This window comes from Xiphophorus couchianus, chromosome 12 (genome assembly GCF_001444195.1).
Source record: "Xiphophorus couchianus chromosome 12, X_couchianus-1.0, whole genome shotgun sequence".
In the NCBI taxonomy this organism is placed as follows: Eukaryota; Metazoa; Chordata; class Actinopteri; order Cyprinodontiformes; family Poeciliidae; genus Xiphophorus; species Xiphophorus couchianus.
The window spans coordinates 9,772,520-9,788,085 of NC_040239.1; the positions used below are offsets into that span (position 1 = coordinate 9,772,520).

At 36.5% G+C, this 15,566-nt stretch overlaps 1 protein-coding gene across 1 annotated transcript; it reads left to right on the forward strand.

Moving 5' to 3' along the window:
* The first annotated feature begins 1,112 nt into the window (after positions 1–1,112).
* cldn5a (claudin 5a) lies at positions 1,113–3,281 on the forward strand. Its single transcript, XM_028034591.1, has one exon. The coding sequence runs from the start codon at positions 1,334–1,336 to the stop codon at positions 1,979–1,981; it is 648 nt and encodes a 215-aa protein (XP_027890392.1). The 5' UTR covers positions 1,113–1,333; the 3' UTR covers positions 1,982–3,281.
* The last annotated feature ends 12,285 nt before the right edge of the window (positions 3,282–15,566 follow it).

A 15,566-nucleotide genomic window follows, 5' to 3' on the forward strand; every position in this document is an offset into this window, starting at 1 on the left:
TTTACAGAAGGATAGAATAACCTCCCACTGTTAAACACTCAAATAGACATCAGAAACATCAGTAAAGGGGTACTGATGGTTCCTATTGATGGTTTATGTCAGGATTGTTGGGGTTTTTTTTTAGAAATTGGTTGGTTGGTTGGCTGGTTAGTGTATGTTGAGTGCATGTTTGTACTTCTTGAAAAACTGTGTCACTGCTGTATCATAACAGTGTATTTACTGATACATATAACCTTAAGACGTGTTTATTTGCTTTTTTATAATGAATTTGAATAAGCTTTAAACCAAGAGACACATTTATTTATTTAATTTGTTTCTTACACAAAGTAACGAGTAAATAAAGAATCTAACTTTTTCTTTACCAGTTCATGTAATGCACTGAACTTGCCTGCACTGTAAATAGTTTAAATCACTGGAATGTATTTGATTTAATAAAATGAGTACAAAAATAGTTTGAATATGTGACTGGACTGACTTTAGAATCTGTTTATCGGCTAAGATTGTGATCATAAACAAAGAATTTGACTTCAGTTTCATGCATTTACAGCTCACATAAATATACAAACTTTAGATTTAAGTAAAGGATGGGGATTACTCCAATTTATTTACATGTATTTATGTTTTGCTATAGCTGACAGCCTTCCCAGATCAGCTGTTTCTGTTCATTACACTTCAGCTGTTCTCTTCAATTGACCTCAAGTTCTTTCCAGTAGTAAAATTCAGCTTAAAATTTAAAATGTCCACATTTAGTTATTCTTTTTGTGCAAACAGAATTTAAATCACTGAACCTTGTATCAAAGCAGATGTGAAAATTGTCTTGCTCCGGCATGTGTGGCACAGACATATTAAGCCTCCATGTCTGAAAAATCAATAATCCACTGTTTCAAAGCTGCTTAAAAAACAGCTAAAACTTCCCCACAGCCAGGCTCCCCCTCTTCTTATAAGCCCTTCACCCCCCTATTCACTGGAAATAACAGTTCAAACGCACAATGCGCTCTGGACCGCTCTATTCAGTCCCTCAACTTCCGCTCATTTTCATTGGTCCCCAGAGGATGCGGCCGCAGCGGATTGGAGGAAAGTTTCTGGTTGGGTTTTCACACCCCCACCTCGCAGATATCCGTGGTCCGGTGCTTCTGTGTTTCCAGTTGTTTTCACATCCACTCACTAACAAAGAGACTCTTCGCAGCTGCTGTATATCTCTATGCGAATGTAGAGACTGCTGCGCAACTAACGCGTAAAGCTACACAGGAGTGGAATCGTTCAGAGCTTGCTGGAGAAATACGGAGAATTTGATCAACTTTAGAAAGGACAGACAGAAGAAAGAAGAGTGAAAATGGTGTCGGCCGGACTGGAGATCTTGGGTCTTTCTTTGTGCGTAATTGGCTCGCTCCTGGTCATGGTTGCGTGCGGGCTTCCCATGTGGAAGGTGACGGCGTTCATCGAGGCCAACATCGTGGTGGCGCAGACGATGTGGGACGGCCTATGGATGTCCTGCGTGGTGCAGAGCACCGGCCAGATGCAGTGCAAGGTGCACGACTCCATCCTCGCTCTGAGCCACGACTTGCAGGCGGCCAGAGCGCTCACCATCATCTCCTCCGTGATGGGAGTGCTGGGTCTCATGGTGGTGATCGCGGGGGCGCAGTGCACCAACTGCATCCGCACAGAGTACGTGAAAGCCCGGGTGGTGAACGCCGGTGGGATCATCTACATCATCAGCGGCCTGTTTGTGCTGGTTCCTCTTTGCTGGATGGCCAACAACATCATATCGGACTTCTACAATCCGCAGGTGCCTTCATCCAAGAAGAGGGAAATCGGCGCTGCGCTCTACATCGGCTGGGCGGCCGCGGCGCTGCTGCTGATCGGGGGGACGCTTCTTTGCTGCTCCTGTCCCTCCAGTGGAAACTCGGGATACTCTGTAAAATATGCGCCGACCAAGAGAGCCTCGCAGAACGGGGACTACGACAAGAGGAATTATGTGTAGCTGCCTGCATGGCGCGGAGCAGACGGTGCGTAAAAGTGACTTGCAGCTTTGAAAAAACTGTTTTTTACGGACCTTGTTTTTGCACCTCCATCTTTTTTTTATGTATAAATTTGAACTTTGAAATCAGCGGAAGCCTCCCTGGTCCTTCAATATTCTCGGGCCGTATTTTTACACGCTTTTGTGTCTACTGGAGATTTATTTTAAAAGACTATCGACAATATACGGAGCCCCTACCGGAACATTGATGGGGAAAAAAAACAAAAACGTTTGTTTTTCTTTTTCTTTTTTTCTTCTTCAATGTCCCTTTAGGAGCTCCATAACTGTAAGAAGTAGCACACGACAAAAAGGAGTATCTTTCTAAGGTACCTGCTTTTGTAAATGGTTAAAATCATTAGATTTTGATTTATTTGCTATTTTCTCTTGTTTGATTAAGTCTCTGCACCGAAAATGTAACTTGTTCTTTGTCCTCAATGTGCATTGTCAGCACAAAGTTGTACAGTAGAATGGCTGCACACTCTCACAGTGAAAAACTGTTTTCTTTGGCGGCAGTAGCATTTTGTCACCAGAAACCAGCAATAGGAACAAAAATAAACCGGTGATTTGACTTTAGTTTTAAAATACAAGATATAAAATTGTAATACAAGCTTTTTTTTTCCTTTTAATGGTTCAGAAATGACAAATGATTTAGATTTGGTTTCAATTTCTTAGCAGATCTTAAATGTTAAAAACCACAGGTAAAAAGAAAACTGAGCCCTTTTATCTCATTTCTACACTGGCTAAAGACGATCCTTCACCCCGTGACGTCACTATTTGTATGGAGTACTAGAGGGGTGATTATTTTCAACAGGTGCTAAGGCAATAAAAAAAATTTCAACAATTTAAATCAATTACATACCCTCCTACAAATTCAACCAGATGTGTTTATCAAATATGTTTTGTGATGAAAAAACAAACAACTCAGTGTCCAGCAAAAGAAACAGCGCCCCCTACAGTCACAGTATACAGTAATCGCAGAATTTATTTGAAACATCAGTGTAACTTTCCCATTATTTTCCTTGCAAAGGATTTTGTTTTTAATATTTTAAACATGAAAAGAAAATCAAACCATCTATCTTTGATCACAACAAGAACAAATCAATTGCATTTTTAAATTCTTTACCGTGACATTAAAATCAAATAACCACTTGCTGTTTTGTTTTCGGTTAATGTTTCATCACTGTTTTGTAATTAGAACATCAATGAGCAAAATATGAATGCACCATGATCCAAGATCGACGACTTGGAAACAGCGTCCAATAAGACAAAAGACTTAAGAAGAAAATCTCACATGTTGAAGTCCTTTTGAATCGTAGGATGTTATTTTTGTGTCGGGGAATCATGTGGAAGTCCATTCTTTGTCTTCTCTGAGCACCTGCTAAGTTTTTCGCATTATGAAAGCATCTTTTCCTTACATAACTTCTAGGTTTTTGTTACTGTTTTTGGCATCTGATGTTATGTTTAATTTTTCATGTGTATGAAGATGCAATACTGTTTCATTTTATTATGATTAAACAGAATATGTTGTCTGAAATCTTTAGTTTTAGAGTGTGTTATTAAAAACAAACCACAGCAGAGACGTGGTGAAGGGGAGGGAACCTCCTGGGCTTGGTCACGCTGTTCCCACCGCCCATCCATAAAACAACCCCCACGACGGGAGAAAGTATTTTGGTTATCCAAAGAAATCCAGATGACAATGCCCATTCAGCCAGAGTGGGGCTCTGCTGTTCAGCTCACAATGCCCCCCCTCCCCTGCCGCCTCCCAACGACCCCCAGTTTGAGACCACCACCGCCCCTCCTCAGGCCAGTCAGTGAAAGGCTTCAGCATTCATCCACCAGCCATCAGTCTAATCTCAATCCCACAGAATAAGACACAATCTCTGGGGCTGGATTTACAAATCCAATTCACTACAGAAAGAAAAATGTTATTAATTCAAATTACAGTACATTAATACGTAAATATCAGTGGGTATGAACTGTCATATTAACTGACTATTACTTCATCATTTTCAAGTATTTGAATTAGGCTGAAATGATTAATCGGATAAGTTGTGATTTAACTGATTATTGAAATTATTTTCAACTAATTTAGTAATTAATCATTAACTGACTCAAAAAAGGACATTTGCTGAAAAAAACATAGCAGCAATTAAGCCAAAACTGTAAGAAAACAACAACAACAACAAAAACAGTTTTGCATTTAATACAGAAACATGTCTGTATGTAAATATGTTTTTTCCAAAACTCATCAAATGTTATAGTTTTAGCTTCACTTGGTTCAGATTTACTATAGGAATGTTATGCTATTACATTACAGGCAATAAAATGTTTGCTGTCTTTGTTTTTTTTAAAATTAATTAAATAGTTTATTAGCATCTTTTAATGCCTTTCTAAAAACACAAAGCTTAAACGAAAATGCTGTGGAATATAACATTTCTTTTATCCAACTACCAGAATAATTGATAGATTAGTCAATTACTAAATAATCATTAGTTGCAGTCCTAACTTGAATCAATCAATCAATCAAGTGTATTTATAACGCACATTTCAGCAACAAGGCATATTATTTATATTTAAAAAATCCCCACAAAGTAAAACAACTTGCCTGCTATTGGCTTGCGAGTTTTATATAAAGCAAAATGTTTTCAAAGCATTAAAAACAAAGTTTTGCAATGTTTCTTTTCTTTTTGTTAAAAAAACAAAAAGAAAAAAGAAAAGCCTCTAATACAGCACAGAGTTCAATAGTAACTAGTTACATTTACTCAACATTTTTGAAAAACATGTACTTTTAGGAGTATTTTTACTAGGCTGTACTTTTTATTTTTACTTGAGTAATTTTATTATGAAGTATCTCTCTGGATTTTCTGCCCACTGAATGAAAAACAAACATGTTTTAATCAAAAATCCGCCAGACGCAGACACACGCCTGCAGTTTCTGTTAAAGTTTTTTAGTGAAAGAAACATATTTGGGGAAAAAAATATAGTATTATTTTTTTGTTACTCATATGAATTATTGTCATTCTGATCTTTAAAATATAAAAATTTCCACTTAACTTTATATTTTAGTTCATATGATTGTGTAATTTTAAAATATTAAATGACTGATAATTTGATCAGTTAGTACTTGAGTCAATTTTTTTACCAAATACTTTGTTACGCTTACTTGAGTATGTTGAAGTAGTGCTACTCTTACTAGATTATAATTTCTTTGTCTTCTGCTCGCCTCCTCTAACAGGTTCCGGATTGGCTCTGAAATATAGGTCACAGGGTTAGAGCGCCGCTTTAAGTTGTGGCAACAGCAGAGGAGAAAACGGAGAATTTCAGCCAGTGAGTAACAACATTGTGATTCAAAACTGTGACTGGATTACAAGAGATTATCCATACTTGTTTTGCCTGGTGACTTAAGAATCTTAGCAAGTCATATGCCCAAGTTGAAAACAGAAAGCCTGCATACACTCAGGAGAGTCGCAAGCATTGAAAGGCTGTTTCTGAACTTGACAAGGGAATATTTATTTATAAAATAAAACTTTGGGTTTACAACAAAGTGCAGCCCAGCGGCTATTTGTGGCCTTTGGACCTGCAATTTAAGAAAGATACAAATTTGGCCCGTCCAGCACAGATGCTTGATTATTGTCAATCATGGTAAAATTATTACAGACATAACTTTCTTACAATGGAAAATGTTAAATACAACACAAAATATTTGGTTTTTTATAGCCAATCTTTTCATACTAAGTATAGCCAACTTTGCTGCACTGAAGTCAGTTCTTATTTAATTTCTTAAATTTGACTAAATATAGCAAGTTTGTTATTTTTTTAAAAGTGACGTAAATAAAGAATGAATTTGTTCAATCAAGCCCAAAAGAATTTGAAAACTACATCTGTTTCATTTACCGTGTAAAATCCTCTTTACATTTTGGATTTGGTCACTAGTTTGAGTGATAATGACTTATTGCGCTTCTCATGTGGTATTAACTTAATTCCTTATTCAATGAAAACACAGCAATTGTGAAATTGTGTTTTTTGACATCAGCAGAATACAGACAAAGATTTGTTCACATTTATAATGGAAACGCATCTAGAGAAGAACATTAATGACTCAACAAAAAAAGAATATTTCTAAGATAAAAAATAAGGGAATTGAAACTGCCACGTTGACAGCAACTCTAACGGAGCATTTCAGATGGAAGTGGTGTTTTTGTCAAAGAAGTTCTACTTAGTTTGTTCAATTTAACAAAAGAATGACTGAATGAGAGGAAAAGTAGTTTTGAAATGTACCTGCTAGCATGTAGAGCAAACTGACAGAAAACCGCACGAAGAGCCATGAATGAGAAATGTCCTCCCAATTATATTCTGAAAACCTCCTCAATATTACCATATATTACCAACTCAACATGTGACATTTTCAGCAATGTCTTAATTTAAAGGTGTGTAAACTTATCCAACCCAATAATTGCTCCCTTTCTTGGTTTTCCATGTAGTTTCCCCCTAAACAGATTTATATTTCCTCAATCATAACTCTGAGTGTTCACTAATGTTTCAATTGTTGATATTTGTGTTTTTATGACATTTCAACTGACTTGTTAATGAAATGTGCAATACAAATAAAAATTAATTTGATTTAATATTTTCCAACAAACCTCTGAGACCTTCAAAGAGTCATCGGATTTACTCTGAGAATAAACTGAACATGGTTTACAGAATAGGCAGTTAATGTCATTGGATTTTAATTCGGGGGCTAAATGCAAAGTTATTTAAATATCTTTTATATAAAAACATAAATTCTTAATCCAAACTGTGACTTCCTGGTTAAATAAATGTTAAATGGTGAATTTGGTATATTTTCCAGGCAAATATGGCACAATCAAATAATTATGTTTCCTTGAGTTGTTATAAAAATGTCGTAAATATCAAACATAACTACGCATGTAGAAAACAGGTTCCTCACAGATGACCATTCATCCATATGTAAGATAAATTATTTTAACAAATTACTTAAGAGTCTGTCTCCATACATTTTTCTAACTGAGCTAAATCATAAACGCCTAGTTTTTCCTGGTTCAGGTATGAAAACAGCCTGGTTTGGATGACAAACTGCAGAAAGATGATCTCATTTAGCCGAGCCTGAGAGGAGTGCAGACTCCCTCCTCCTTCATCTCTGCTGTGTTTTTCTTGTGAATTCCTCCTCATCTGTTTCCAAGAAGAAAAACCCAAACAGCATCTGTGGCCCTAAAAACTAGTTAGGATTACACACAAAAACACCTGGAAGGCCAGATTAAATATGTGGAGGATTATTTATCTAATATTGAGATTATAGGAGATATGGTTAAAAACAATCTGTTCCTTCTGGCTGCCATCCATCCCTCCATCTGTCCGTCCGTCCATCCGTCCGTCCGTGTCACTTTTTGGCACCATTCAGCCTACTTCAAGTTGTCAGCCAGGTTCTGTTTAAGTGATTTCTTGATTTTACAGGGATGGTAAGAATCACAGCAGGATGTGGCTGCTGAAATCAAACAGAAATAAATGGTTAATCAGTGCAAACGTGAAGGGCCAGGTTTATGGAGCTAAACTGAGGCCATAAAGTTTGTTAAAAAATATATTTTTTGGAACTCAAAAAATTAAAATGATTTTAAAAAACATGATTTTAAATTGACATTTTAAAGTTCTAAGCTACTTTTCAGATTAAATTTTTTGTTGTTTCAGATTTATCTGCTTCAAATGTGTTATTTTGTTGTCTTTTTTTTTTTAGTTTAAAAACAAAAATTTGAACAAACTTTATGGCCACCGTTGATTTCCATTAAGGGTGGTCTGGTTAACAGATTTAATGAAAGAATATGGAAAAACAAACTTACAAAAATCAAGGGGAGCCACAGAAAAAACACAAAAATCCACATGAAAGAAAACCAGCAAGGCGGACATGAGGAGAACCCAGAGCAGGATGAGGAAGTGACGGGAGAAGACGAAAGGAACCGGCAAGGAGTGACTGAAAGAGAGGATCTTAAATACAGGGAGGTTGATTGCTGAAACAAAGAACAGGGATGTTTGGAAAACTGACCACAGATGTGAAGGGAGAGAAAGAGAGAGAAACACAAGGGACTGGAAAATAACTCCAATACTAAAGATTAGTGGACACAAAATTTATTAAACTAGAGTAACTAAGAATAACTATAAACAAGAAATAAACCTACGAATGGCTGAACTAAAGGAAAACAGGAACAAAACAGATCTAACCAAGACAAGAAATACAAAATAATAATGAAACTAGAATCAAATCAAACAAATCAAAACTCAACAACCCAGAATCCTGACACCAACAACAGCAGTAGATCTTTAATGTATTGTGGTGCTAAAAGCCGTTCAGTGATTTATAAACTAACAGTATGTTAATGTCTCTTCTCTGAGCTACATGGAGCAGGAGTCAGGATTTTACAACTGGTGTGATGTGCTCTATCTTCCTGGTTTTAGTCAGAACTCCAGCAGCATCTGCAGCTGGAGGATTGATTTTTAAGGCACTGTTGCGACTAAAGATAAAATATGGATGAGTTAAAAAAACAAAACATGGATGAGTTTGTGAGATGAGATTCTCACACGTCCCTGCCCGGAGACAGTAAGCGTCGTCGACCAGTCGGTGTGACTTCCACCTGTTCAGCCTCTTCTTCCCCTCAGCCATCAATCACTTTGCTCTACATCCTCCGTCAGCAGCACCCCCGCTCCCTCTCCCCCAGGCTCCGGTGAAGTGAGGCCAGCGCCCTTTACGCCTCCCTTCATCCGAGGAATGTGGCACATAACAACCCCGACACGCACACACTGATGAAACATCTCCCAGGGAGGATCACACAGTCGGTGCGAAGCCGCTTTTTAAAGCATTCACACTCAAACAGATGTGTTGCCTCAACAGAGCTGAGCTGCTCAGGGAAATGTTGATGGTTGTAAGGGGCAGATCCTGCACTTTGGACAGGTGTGACCCGGTTTATTAAAAATATGTAACCTGAAATGGTTTCTCCACAGTTTCATTAAAAGGTCTTTGGTTTCCAACTTTAGTTTCTTTATGTGTTCCTAACACACGAAGAACAGCATTCAGCTTCCAGAAAACTGCAAAACAGCTGAAACACTGAGTTCCTTCAACTCTATACTAAAGACCCACCTGTTTATAGTTGCTTTTGAACCGTAATAAATGAAACATTGACCAACATATCTAATGTGTATTGATGATTTTGATGATGGCACTCTATAAAATGTCATATTTTGACATGACTATAAAATACAGTCAAATGCACTGACTGTATATCATACAGTCACCAATTGACTGGCTGATGTTTTTATGACTTTTTTATTTTTGAATCAACAGGCTTGATTTCATCTGGTATTGTGCACTGTTTTCTTCCACTCAGCTGTCCAGAGATTTATTTTTAAACAACGCAAGACAAAATGCTTGATCTAAACTTTTTAAACTTAATTTAACTTATAATTGATTTCTGAAGTACATAAAAGACAGTGTCACACAAATCTATCTCTTACTTGAAAGCAAAAATGTATTATGATCTTCAGAGTTTCATTATTTTTAGCAGTTTTTCTTCTGATAATTTCAAGAGAAATTGTATTTCTATTAACATAAAATTATATCTTCCTGATGCAAACTGACATTTACAGTAACAAAATTATACATGTATTTATAATTTTTGTTTCTGCCAGTTTTTTCTTCCACTCAACCTTTTAGAGGTTGTTTTTAGCTAAATAAGGCACTATACTTTTTAACCTAATTTAACTTTGAATCAATTTCTGGAGTGCATAAAAATCACTTTTGCTTAAATCTATCTCTAATCTGTGTAATATTATTTTCCTGTTTTGTTTTGTAAAGTTGTGTCACGTATTTCAAAGCACAAATTTATCCTTAGGATCTTCAGGATTTCTCTTCTTTGTGTCCCTAACAAGCCCAGATTCCAGATAGGATTAGCTTTTCTGGACAGCTTGGGAAAACAGCTACAGCTGATTGTTTCTGTCTGCTGCCTGTCTCCTTGTCATGCTGTGATGATTATACACACACACACTCACACACACATCAGCTCTTCCAATCTTCATTTCAGCTTGTTTACAGATAACCCCTCTGATCTTTAACCTTTGCCACCTTTAACCCCAAATAACCCCTCATAGTTGGCTCTGTCTCTAAAAATGTCTTAAAGTCATATTTTCTGGTGATACCTGTTGCAGTCGCCATGGTGTTGCTATGAATGCAGCTTTGTACAAGTGCAGTGGGTTGCTAGAAAACCTTTAGTTTTCCTGGTTGGTATATTTCATAAGGCAGATAATTAGGTCAAAATAAAGACAGAAAACATCCCTGAAACTATTACATATTGATATTGAGGAGCTTGTAGAATTTAAAATGGCTCAATTTATGTTCAAAGTATCTAAAACGTTGTTACCTGAGCACATACAGAGCACGTTTTCTGAAAGAGAAGGGGGGTATAACTTAAGGGGTCACTCAAACTTCAAGATCCGCAATTTTAGAACAACAAGAAAGAGCTTCTGTATTTCAATTAAAGGTGTAAAGTTATGGAACAAGTTACATGAAGATTTAAAACAAAGCAATAGCTTAATACAATTCAAAAGAAAGTACAAGGAGGTAATTTTCAATAGATACACATATGGGTGACAGAAAGCAATAAGGTGTGTATTGCAGATAACAACTTGGTGTAAGGGTTTAGAAAGACAAACCAGCATAAAATGGGAAAATGTATGGGTAAATATTAGTAACTGTTACTTCTGACTGCCATTTTGATTTTGATTTTGATTTTTTTTAATGACAGTAGGACTCTAAAGTTTCAAGTGTTTAGGGGGTAGGAGTTTATAAGTTCTCACTTCTTCCTACCCCATTTTGAGCATATGTTAACTGAGACAAAAAAATCTGTATTTTCTCTTCTTTTTTATGCACTTCTTGTTACGGTGCACTATTTTATTTTTATATTTGTATCATGTTCGAATAAATTTCATTTCATTTCATTTCATTTCATGTTTTGCATTTCTAAAAGACTGGCAACTCTGTTTAGTTTTGTTACCCTCATTTATGTCAAATTTAGCCACTTTGTTGCATGTAGTTATGCCAGAATTATTCATACGCCTTGCAGATTTTTACTCAATTAAGTTTGTTTATGACTGGAAATGACACAGACCTTAAAATGTATGAAAAAATTGCACATCATAATTTAACTATATTCTTCTCAATGAACAATTAAAAAAAACAACATTTTGGCATTAGAGCAATCAAACCATTTTATTATTGTTGAACAGCAGATCTTGATCATTTCGATATTCTAGATTTTTGTACAACAAACTAGACCAGCAGTACTTAGCAAGATTTTGCAATGTAAAGCATGCTGGATCAGACGGAGCCAATGTAAACACTTTTTCCTCTAAACTGTTTCTGTGACACAATAACATCCAGCAGGCGTGACTTTCTCATTAAGTTAGGCTTTGCTCTCCAGGGTGCCAGGAAGAGAGCCAGATAAAGGCCAGCCTGCATCTAGTCGGGTGTCTTTTCTGTCAGTGTCCGTGGATTGTGGCTCAGTCATGCAGGACTTCCTTTAGCTAATAACAAGGAGAGCAGCTATAAACCCTGAAAATCTACTCACTCAAAGACTAAGTAGAGCTCCTGAAGAAAAAGTAAAGCGCTTTTACATAAATGTTGTTTTATTCTTTGTGTGCTAATTTAAAGACTGCTCTACTTATGATCTGTCAGAGTTCGTGTTTAGGTCGCTTTTTTTGTTTTTTAACTGAACCGACACACACCGAATTCCACACCACATCTACATCAAGTTTGTCAAAGTCAAACTAGCATAACTGAACCCCCTTGCTGTGTTTTTCTTAATTAAAACTTTTTCCTTGTTATCTTGTTATCTAGTTGTTGTAATGTTGACAATTAGTTGCAAAGCACTGCATCTCTTTTTCTTTTATATATCAGGCCAACATTTAAGATATGGTTCGTTATATTGACAACGTAGCTAAAACCGTGCCACTCTGCAAAGGGTTCATACAGATCACACAAATTACAAATAAATTTTGAGCACTTTGTGTTGGAGGGAGTTTCTGCTTAATCCTACTAGCATAGAGTTCAGCATCATACGTTTTGCTAACTGTGCTAAATCAGAAATGCTTCCTGATCCCCCCGGGACATTCCTCATCCTACCAGGAACTGTCTTCATCTTAGCTAGCTTTCCTCCCTCACACATTATCTGCTCTGACTTACATCTGTCCAAGTAGCAGCAAGCTTTTACTGGTTCAGAGATGAAAATGGACTCGTTTGGTTGATAAACTACACAGAAGCATGATCTCATAGAGAGGAGACTCCCTGCTCCATCGTCTTTAGGTTTTCTAATAAATATGTATCCCTCCAAGAAATTATTCCAGTAAAAGTATTTGGTAAAAAAAAGGCTAGTCAAATGATCAAGACATCAATCATTTAATATTTAAAAATGAACTAATCAGACAGACCAAACTATAAAGTTTTGTGGAAATTTTGGTATTTTAAAAAACCAGAATGAAAATAATTTATATGAATAACATAATTACAAAATAACCCAATCAGGCAAAAGAATATTTTTCCAAATTAATTTCTTTCAATATAAAATGTACAAAACTTTAACAAAAACTGCAGGTTTGTGTCTGTGTCTGGTGAATTTCAGATTAAAACATTTTTGTTCTTCATTCAGTGAAGTTTCTCACAGTGGGTAGAGAATCCAGAAATTTTAATCAATTAAGAGTATTGATACTTCATAATAAAATTACTAACGTAAGAGTAAGAAGTACAATGTAGTAAAAATACTCCTAAAAGTAATTTTTTCCCCAAAAGTTACTCAAGTAACTGTAACTGAAAAGTAATGTAATGTAACTAGTTACTACCAAGCTCTGCTTACTATTCATCCATCCATCCATCCATCCATCCATTCATCCTTTTATCCTTTCATGTTTTGTTGTAGGCTTACAGTCAAGAAACCACTTGCTGTATTCTTGTTGGTTGTGCAGGAGGCTCTACTTCTGCTTTTCAAAGATGTACAGTTGTATAATTGTGCATCTGTTTGCAGCCATTTTCATGTGTGAGTGTAAACATTGAATTGGGGGATTTAAAGTGACAAGATGCCCTAAAACAGCTCATTCTGAGAGGAAATGACCAGACTAAAATTTTATTATCTAAGAATGATTTAGTGTATAAAATATAATGAACGTGTTTTGTATAGTCCGTAAATCTATTCCAACCTTTTCAAGGAAACGTAGTAGGTCACTTTTAATGTGTTAACATCATTCAGGATATGTCTCGGAAGTTGACGCCTAACATGATGGCTCAGCACTATAAATCTCGTGTATTTGCTTATGAAAATATGTAAAACAGTAAAATTGGTTTTGAATGTGAGACATGAGAAAAAATGAACTAAAACCAAAACTGTTAAGCAGGAGTCTAGATTAGGTTGCACCTGTCTTTCTTTGTTTAATTTAGATTATGGAGCAATTTCCAACAAGCTCCAAGCCCAGAAAAAGAAACACACACACGCACACAGCCTCCTCCTCTCCACACCCTCCAAGTTCCTTCCTGCTTCCTGTTACGTTGTCCCTTGCACAGGAAGCCTGGCCATGCAGCGGGTTTCAGAATCAAACCCATGAGTCAAAGTGGTAGATCTTGAGAATATGGCACAGAGCTGAACGCTGTGGGGTTTTTACTTGCTTTTTGTCCTGATCTCTACCCACAATGGCCCTCTCATTGTTTCTTAAACAAACGGCTCATGGGGTCTTTAACTCTTTGCACAAAGCTACATTTGTCCCCCACATGCGACCACCTGCTGACACTTGGCTCTGCTCGCTGGTGAGTGGGCTCCGTCCAGCTGGGAAGTCTGATGACCGAATGCACCTGCTGGCTCTGATGTAACTCTGACTCAAGCAGAGAAAACATTAATTAATGCTGCTTTGTTTTAGAGATTGTAGAACTTCACATCAAATAAATTAGCACTCACTAATTCAGCTGAATATCAGTATCATTTTGGGAATGGCTTTTAGGATCAGTTTTTAAAATTAATCTCCTGTTTGTCACTATTATTACTCACCAAATAAACACTAACAAGTGGTTGTTGTTGTTTTTCTAATTATTCCTCTGTACTCATTGCAGCAGGCAACTGTTGCTCTTAAAGTGAGACACAATGAAGTTGTTGGGTTTGGCTGTCAGATGTTTGCAGTGACCATTAAAAGTTTCCAGTAAATCCTTCCTTCATCCTCCAGAGTGCTTTGTGTGTGTGCGTGTGTGTGTGTGTGGGTGTGTGTGTGTGTGTGTGTGTGTGTGTCCATGTTTGCTGGAATGTCTGACGGAAAGGGCTTTTATTAGGCTCATCCATACCACCACATTATAGACTCTGGTTGCCAGGCAACTGCAGGTTCTGCCTGGTTACCATGCCGATTGCCCATTCAGTGACATCTCTGGCCTGTTTGTTTCTTTTGGGAAATGGGTTTTTTTTCTAAAGGGGTTCCTCCCATTCAGCTCCTTCAAAACCCACAACCATTACCCTCCCCCAAAAAAGTATTTACACCCCTTGAACTTTTTAACATTCCTACAAACTTTATAGGAACTCTAGGAAAATAAATATCCTGCATAAGTTCACTTTTTTTTATTACTATTATGTAGTTTTGTTTAATTTAAAGTGGCAGTATTACATAAAGTCATGTTATAAGGTTATTCCTTCATCAGAAACATGCCTGGAGCTTTGACTAAGCGTTCGATCTCACAAAGCACGGCCTATTTCACATTGTTCTTCGTCCAGCCCAGCTTCCTCCTCACAGCTCCTACAGACTAGCAGCAGCAGCAATTAGCAGACACCTGGTGGAACTACTGTATCACATGAACTAGTTCTCAGTCCAAAGCTCCTAATAACAATTAAAAACAGCATAGTGGAAAGGTTTTGTTGTGACGACTTGCTGAAGGAAAGTCTTGGAAACAATAGGAGCTTCTTAAAGAGACAGAGACCAATTTCAAGTTATCAAATTGCAAATTTCTTTTAAAGGGGCGGTATAGTGTATCTTCCAAGCACATGGTGCAATTTTAAAGCACAATCAAGTAACTGTTACCTTCAGTTTTTCTAAAATAAAATATATACTGTATATCAAACATAACTTATAAGAATCAATACAACACTCCAGTTATGTTTCTGATGAGGGAATAACATTAAAACATGAAATAACATGATACTCCTGTTTAAAATTATACATTTTAAATTTTAAAGTTGTATCAATTCAGTGATTAATTCAGATCTGAGTGCAATTTCTTCACGTAGAACGTGAATAACATCGACATTTTCTACAATAAATATTTAAATTTCAAACTAATTAAATAAAATGTTTATTTTTATCAGCCTGCATCTCAGAAATAACAAAAAAATAAATCTGTTTATAAGAAATTGAAACAAAAACTGAAGTTCAAGAAGTCTATTAATCAGTAATTTAAACTACATTTGGAAAAATAAACATCCTCCTCCTCATCATCTATCTATCTGTAAACCACAGCATTATGGAGGAGCGA